General features: G+C 47.8%; 1 protein-coding gene across 1 annotated transcript; it reads right to left on the bottom strand.

Annotated features, from left to right (window-relative positions):
• Nucleotides 1-1,807: 1,807 nt before the first annotated feature.
• On the bottom strand, nt 1,808-2,299 carry LOC119381813 (uncharacterized). The gene has a single exon (XM_037649571.1). The coding sequence runs from the start codon at nt 2,297-2,299 to the stop codon at nt 1,808-1,810; it is 492 nt and encodes a 163-aa protein (XP_037505499.1).
• Between the last annotated feature and the right edge of the window lie 5,965 nt (nt 2,300-8,264).

Below are 8,264 nucleotides of genomic sequence, written 5' to 3'. Positions count from 1 at the left end.
AAACGTGAACCGTTTGATTGTGTGCCTGTGACGCAGTAGGCCCTCTGCTAAAAAAACGTGAACCGTGCGATTGTGTGCCTGTGACGCAGTAGGCCCTCTGCTAATATTTGGCCTAGGTAGACATATTGCTCTACTGATTCAAGGGTCCGGCTGTCTATAACGAATTGTCGCTCTTTCGCCGGACCACCTACTATTATTAAGGCGAAAGCCTTAGGTGCCTCATCAAACGCGAAAATTGGCGGGCGTCCTGCGTCGGCGGTTTCGACGCCAACACGAGTGACGCAGAAAGATCATCATCAAGTGAACACGTCACCACATGACGTCATCTTGACGTGACAGATTGCTTAAATTTGTGACGTCATCATTACGGTACTATGACAAAAACCAAGTAAGTTGCAGAAAGCTTGCACCGCCTCCTCACTTGGAGCCAGTGCAAAACCACGTTAAGTGCGGAGAGCTTTCGGTGGATGGCGGGGCATGATCAATACATCGACTGAGAAGAAAAAGAAGCTGGCTTTCGCTTTCGAGTCGTCTTAGGTGAATGCATAAGGGACCCTGTGAAATTTCTTTGTCTTCTTCATATTCATCTTCAACCCTCCTTTGATTCTTTCTCGGTTTTATTGTTCAGTAATATTTTGTAATTCTTCGACGTGATTGCTGCAAAGTACATTGTCGTCTGCAAAGTGTAGATTGCTAAGGCATTCTCCGTTAATCCTCCTTCCTATTTGTTGCCGTTCTATTGTCACAATAAAGCTTCGATAAATTACAGTTCTAACAAACGTATGTTTAATGCAGTGAGAATATCTAGGCCGCGCTTGTTGTTTCAGCCAATCTCAACATGGAGAAAAAACAATAACCAGCTATTCTTTAACACACAGGACTGCCAGTCACATGAGTGTTGTTTCGTGCGCGAGTTATACGGCAGGAGCGCTGTGGTGGGGGCCCTTCGTAGTAAATGAAAAAGCCACAGCACGCCTGATAACGCTTCCGGCTACAGCGCTGGAGAGTTATGAGTGAATAAGTACAGTATTTCGCGCCAGAGGCAAAGGGACTCCAGAGGTCCATCCGCGTATGACCATGAGGAAAATTTGAACGTCGAGGGAAACTTTCTCCCATTGTTCTTTCTTTCCTCCACTAAAAGCGAAGCGCGACCGTTGCATGCAACGCTCATTGAGTTCTGTCATAGCTTTCTCTCTACTCCCCCCCTCTCTCTCTCCACATCACTGCCTTTCTCCCTTGCAAGTTTGCGATCGAGGACACCTTAATTGAAACACTCGCGGGGGATGGTAATGAAAGAGTGAGTGAGGGGTAAAGAAGAAAATAGGATAAAGGGGAAAAGAAAAAGGAAGAAAAGAAAAGAAAAAGAAAAAAATAGAAAGGTTATAGGTCGCGAAGAGGCAGGAGGTGAGGCGCTAGTTCACCGTATCGAGCGGCTAGAAAACACGCTCGATCAGGTTCGCGTCCTCAAGGAAGTGGACTAAGGCTTAAGAGCAGCACGACGGCGATCCTCGTAGCCAGTGGGATGAGGAAGTCCTGCAGTGTCGCACAGGGCAGTCCGAGGAGGCGGTACTCCGAGACGAGCCGCCTCCGTGCGTAGTCAAGTGCAGGGCACTTACAGAACAGATGGTTCACTGTTTCCACCACCCCGCAATCGACGCATTCCGGTGCAGCCGCGCCGCGGAGACGACATTTGCGCTCCGCAAGCCACACAGAACCGGTCCTCAGAGCGAGGAGGAGCGCGCGATCGCGGCGGGAGAAACCAGTTGAAGGGAGAGGAGGAGGGGGGCGTCCAGCGGCGATCCGCGCGTCAAGATGCTCGCACTAACTCTCGACAAAAATTGAAGCGCGCAGAGTCAAACGACGTGGTGTAATCCGTCAGCGGGATCGCGGCGGAGTGTGCTCGCTTTGCGAGCTCGTCCGCCGCCTCGTTGCCTGCGATGCCGACGTGGGATGGTAGCCACTGCAAGACAACGTCGCAACCACTCTCCCGAAGTGCCAGGAGACTCTGGGCAACGCGCTGTCCAAGTGGTGCGCCGGAGTCCTCCCTCGCGAGCTGGCGCAGAGCTGGTTTAGAGTCGGAGAAAATAACTGCGCTCGTGACAGCCGGCGAGTCGCGAAGTAGATCGGCCGCCAGCTGCAGACCCACCAGTTCGGCTGTGGTGGAAGAAGCACAGTAGCTCACACGTCGCTGGAGTTCACTGCCGAGCTCGGGGGCGACGCAAGCTGCAGCAGCGGAGCGGTCCTGTAGGACAGAGCCGTCGGAGAAGACGTGGATTCTGCCGGCGAGGTCCTCGGACATCCGTGCTGAAGCTTCCTGCGCGATGGCACAGCGAGAGGTGTCGCGCTTGGAACGGACACCAGGGAGCTCTAGGGAAACTGGCAGGGGCTCGCGACAATGAGGGGCGGACCAGCGTGCAGGGGGCGTCGGTTCGTCAACCACCAGACTGTCGTAGATGTCGAGTATTCGGCCAACGCGCGAATTGGGCACTGCAGCGCAGTCTAGGTGAGTAGGGGGCCGGCTTCCGGGTCTCGGTGAAGACGCTCCACGTGGCAGAGGGCGGGCATGTCGGATGTTAATGACACAGGCCCCGCGCGAGCTTCCACAAGTGTTTGCGCCACACGAGAGCTGCGGGGAAGATTGTGGCACATGCGGATCACACGAAGGTAATCCTGCTCCAACGCGCGCCGCTGCACCTCCCGCCCACTGCACAGTGGAAGGGCGTAATGCACTGCCGAAAGTGCGATTGCCTCGTAGATGTTGCAAGCATAGGCGGGGGCGCAGCCGTCACCATGGGCGAGGAGCCGGCGCCCACAGGTCTCGACACGACGGGCGGCCTGGCAAATGCGCTTGACAGCGGGCAGCCACCGTAGCCGGTGGTCGATCGTGAGCCCGAGGTAGCGCACGCAGTTTTGCCAGCCGTTCGGCGCATCGTGGAGCTGTAGACACGGGAGATGGCGGCGCGGAGCAGCCCTGGGGTGAACCACGAGCGCCTCAGAGTCTTCGTTGGAGAGGACGCCAGGCCGATGCCCTCCAAAAAGGCAGCGACGCGCTCGAGAGCTGTCTGGGTGCGTTCTCGCACAGCACTTGCACTTGCAAGTGGGGCCGCGCACGTACAGCGCGACGGCGTCGGCATAGATCACCGCGCGCACAGGGAGGTCGGCCGTTTCTGGGAGGCACTTCACGAGTGGCGCGAGCACCAGGTTGAACAGAAACGGGCTTAGGACACTGCCCTGTGGTACACCAGAGTGGACGGAGCGCGGTGAGCTTGTGGCTCTCCCCACGCGCACACAAAACGTGCGGTCAGTGAGGAAGGCTTGCAGATAGTTCAAAAGTCTGCCCTCAACACCGAGTGCGCGCACAGCACTGATGATGGACGCGTGGGGGAGCGAGTCGAAAGCCGACTGAACGTCAAGGAGCAACAGGATTGCCATCTCCCCATCGTGCAGGGCCTGCTCAAGGGTGCTGACGACGGCAGCGAGGCAGTCAGCTGTCGCGCGACCAGGTCGAGTGTTTCGGTTAAGGTGTCCTCATTGAGAGACAGTCATCGTACACTTCTCCCCCTCTTTCCTACCGTCTTCGTCCTTTCCATTTAAAGAAAAAAATAAAGAATCACTCATTTGCGATCGAGATGCAATTGTCCTCGACGAATGGAGAACGCCCATGTACGGTAAACTGACTTTGGTCGCAAACATGGAGACCCGGGACACCGTTTGCCGCATGTTATAAGGGACAGCATTGTGTCTTGGACGCTGCTACGACTCGCCAGACTGCTTGGACGGATTGTTGTGTCGCGTCGACTAATATGCCACCTCTTTGTGGCAGCTGGTAACTAAGTGTGTCTCCTTCACGAGTATGTCAATCTGTTAATAATAACACGGAAATTGTGTTAGATAACGATAATTCGGGAATACTAAAGTACTTTTTCGCATTTATTTCTTTAACTATACCCTAAAAGCCTAGCAGGTGTTATACTGGGGTGGTTGGGAGTAATTATTTTACAGCCGGAAGGTACAAAACTAACACGTCTCAAGCAAACCTCTAAAGTATGAATGCAATAGGAATAATGCGATTACAGTTAACAGGAGAGTGTCTCAAATGTGATCTCTCTGTCAAAGAGAAATATATAATAAATTAAAGATCGATTACACGCAAAGAAGAGTGTATTGTTCCATCGCAATAATAGCACAAGCAAGAAAAACAATGTGCCTTTTTAATTACCGATGAAATAATATACGTTTCAATAGAGAGTCGAGGGTCAATAGAGGGTTTTCGTCATAAAGAGGAATGGTAAACGCCAGACAGAAAACTTTTTTCGAAAGACATGGATGATAGATTATAAGGGGAACTTAGAGCGGTCGCAGCTTTCCTAGAAGCCACTGGACTAGATGCGCGGCTATAGCACTGCTGCACCTAGACGAGGCTGTACATACTCAGCTCCCTTACTTACCATCGTCATCCATCATTCTTTTTTCTCCCCTTTCCCCACCCCCGGTGTAGAGTAGCAGCTAGAGCATAATATCGCTCAGGCCGACCTCTCTGCTTTTCTATAAATAAACCTCTCTCTCTCTCTCTCTCTCTAGTTTTGCAAGCATGTGCTGCCGTTCAGCTAAAAAAGTCAAAACAGCAGCCCTCAGACGTTTTGTATCATAAAAAGTGTTTTTTATGCTCAGAATGGCAAAACCTCTTTTTCTCTTTCTTTCTTTCTTTCTTCTTTCTTTCTTTCTTCTTTCTTTCTTTCTTTTCTTTTTTTCTTTCTTTCTTTCTTTCTTTTAAAAGATCCAGCTTAAACACCGAGAACGATTGAGCCTAAATTGCAGGTGAATTATATTATACATACGTAAATAACCCAACGGAGGTGTCACACATGCAATCGCCGTGGGTTGCGTGAAAACGCTATCGGCAACAGAAAAATCGTCATTTGATGAACTACACAGATAAAAAAGGAGAATAAAATATGTTTTTCTGGATGTGGTCATAAATCATTCAACGCTAAGTCTACTTTATTTTATTTTTGGCGATAACAGCGCCGGGCATGGCTGCGCTGTGTACGTACTCTAACATTATTTTCGTGGCGCAGCGACTACGCAGGACGGTAAAGCATAGCGTTTTTGAAGTTTCTTAACCTCAAGGGGCTGCCGGAATCAAAAGTGGCACAAAAGAAAATGAACCAAGCTATTCATCTTGGAAATTTTATACCTGTGCGCAATCCTTCCATGAATATATAAGAATCGACATGGCACAATGGAGCGCCTCGACGTGAATAATATATCGCTCAGTGAAAGCGGCCGATCAATGACGCAAGTTTAAGTGTGAAAGACAATGTGATCTACGAAGCCATCAGTAGTCCATCAAGTATGGAGGAAACCGTTATGATGCAAGCTGCAGAGTTCTTTGATCAAATGATTTGTGAAACTTTATTAGCCTTATTCTGGCACAATACGAGAACGGCTTTGGTCGAAATCGCGGAGGTCTTGTGTCTGTCGCATCGCCTGTCGATGTAGCGACAAACTAATAAATGACCAGTATTATTCCAGTAAATGACCAGTAAATGACCAGTATTGATTCGTATTAATTTATATAATTAGTTTCAAACTTGCGTATGTTACGATTACGACTTCGTGTTAGTTTTTTTCCCTTGTATACTGTACTTGCTAGTGCCCTTATTTTTATGTTTACATTAGCAAATTTTCTATCTCTACTCCGTTTTCGTTTTTTCCAAAGTAGCTTGTTTTTTTTTCTTTTTCTGTTTTGTTTTGTGTATTTAGCTCGCTTCCGTTATTTTGTATAATCTTGTTTTGCACTGTATAAGCGTACGTATATTTGAATCATGTGTCTCTTCCCCTATGTAATACCCCTTCGGGGGCCTTTAGGGGTATTATGAAATAAAAAAATTAATATCTGGTGTTTAGTATTGTGCATTCTTCAAATCTTGATGAAAGGAACATTGCGTTTCCGGGCGGCCACAGAAGTCTTTCGCCGTTCTTGAAAATACTTTCATTAATTCCCGCCGCCGCAGCTCGTACAATCACAGTAATCGAAGGCTGCAGTTAAGCAGTTTTTGTTGTTGTTGTTCTTGCTTTTATTGTTTTTATCGTTGCTCTGGGGTGGTACAACTTCTGCAGATTTGTCCATGGGTAAATCCGAGTTTTGGAACTGAGTTTCCTACTTGCTATGATTACAGAACTCTGACAGCCAGAATTGCAGTTCAAAGTAAAAAAAGAAATACCCTCGTAGTTTCGCCACGTGGTTGAAGCAGGGAGTGCGGTATCAGCAAATTCCAATGCAATAAAAAGAAAAGCTGGCAGCTCTCTACTTTAGCGAACGTGCCCACTGTAGTGTGCGAAGTGTGTGTGTCCATGACTTGAACGCGGGCGAACATTGTGATTAGAGCACGACACGCACAAAGCTACGAGCCTTCTGGAGACCGCCTCTAAAGACAAGCGCGCGACTAAGCACGGCTGGTCATAATACTCATTTCCAGGCATAAGTGCGCAGACACCCTCCTTCCCCTTCCCCCCTTTCTGCTCCTGTCTCCATACATCTTTCGTGCAACAGACGCGACCGGCTCCTTTCATTTGTGCTTGAGCCGCTTCGTCGGCAGTGCTTGAGCGCTTTCGCTCGCACATAAAATATGCTCGTGGGGCGATGTTATCGATCAGGACTTTACGTGGAACATGACGGCGACGACAAAAATGTGTATGGTGCGTCCATATAATTGCTATGGTGATAAAAAAAGTTCGGAGCCAACAAGAACATCACAATGTTTACTAAACGCATAGTTGCTGCGGGCGTGGCGTCTCATGCCGACGTCGGCATTTACTCCAAGTTTTCTGTGGTTAGCATTCGAAAACGCTTCGCACTTTATCTACTCACATAGCACCGAAGATGCTATTGTGTTTTTCTTGTCTATTGGAGACACCACGGATGTGGATGAATGCGGTGCATTACGAAACGACCCAGACTGCGCTTGTGTATGAAACGGGTTTCTGCGATTGCATTTGGACCAAGTCATACGTGTAATGCGAGACCATATTACCACATGACGTATCAAAAGATACGGTGACGTTACTTTTATCTCACACACTCTATTTTATTTCAATAAGCTGTTTCATGAAAAGCAAACCTAACTTCCCCTTATCAGCCCTAAGCTTTCTAAGTCTTATAAGAATATATTAAAGCAATATTACGCTAGATACACTGGGTCGGCTATAAAAGAACATAACCTTTCTCACAAGTGTATAACTCTCACATTTATTTCCCGCCATACATTACTCTCGGATTATAATGCATATTCGAGAACTGCATTCCTTATAAGATATAGGTTTCTCATTATTAGGATCTCAAGTTTGGCGTCATACTCTCTCCCGCTCATTTTTTTCTCAGAAAGTATGTCGTTATCGGAAAACCTTAATCTCACCACAAAGCTTTATCCCTTAGTTTCTGTTACTACTCTTTACTCTGTCTATAATTCTTTCACTCATCGCATCTTTCTCAGCTGTTCTTCGTTTACGAACTCTTGAACTAAAAGCGGAAGTTACTTTTTATCCCTCACACTTATATTATAAAAATTCTTTGTGTCATTATGCTATCTAGCCACCTATGCACTTTTACGGTCAAGCTGCTATCCTAATGTTTTCTTTCGTTCTACAATCACTTCGCTGTTGGCTTTAGGCTGTCTCGTGTGCTCTGGTGCGAGCAACGGTGTATGCCCCGTGCGACATCGCTGTCTTCTGCACGCGCACGTCGTTGAAGATGTGGTGCAACGAAAAAACAAACGAAAAGGAAAAGGGGTAGAGATGCTGCGGAGTAGTTTGTCGGTGCGTAAACTTTCAGGAAAGTGGACTGCCTGCGCCGAGGCCTTCTTCTTCTATTATAGCTATTTTACGGATGACATGAGCACGACATTTCTGATTGCTGCCTGAACATGGCTAGCTAGTTATGACGCTTTGTGGGGCATTAGGAGCTGTTCATTATAAAGTGGAGCTAGCGAATATAAGTTACCTAGGAACATGGCAAAAACTTCTGTATTCGCTTAGGATTAATCGCACTTCTCCACCGTATCCACAATAATGTCTGCTTTTTCAATGTGAGCTGTTTTCGCCTCCCTGAACCAGTTAGCCGAAGCCCTGCTCGATCACTTATAGTGCTATTTTATATATGCATGGGATCTTTGAAATGCTTTTAATAAGCCATGTTCATGAACACTGCGGTCTTCCGTACAAACGTGTAAAAAGCACAAGCTCGATTTATTTATTTATTCTTA

The sequence above is a fragment of the Rhipicephalus sanguineus genome, chromosome 2 (assembly GCF_013339695.2).
Source record: "Rhipicephalus sanguineus isolate Rsan-2018 chromosome 2, BIME_Rsan_1.4, whole genome shotgun sequence".
In the NCBI taxonomy this organism is placed as follows: Eukaryota; Metazoa; Arthropoda; class Arachnida; order Ixodida; family Ixodidae; genus Rhipicephalus; species Rhipicephalus sanguineus.
The sequence above is the reverse complement of the archived record's forward strand: the minus strand, read 5'-3'. Positions and strand labels throughout refer to the sequence as shown.

Coding starts and splice junctions, on each gene's coding strand:
- LOC119381813 (XM_037649571.1), bottom strand. CDS start 2,299: ATGTCCGAGGACCTCGCCGGCAGAATCCACGTCTTCTCCGACGGCTCT.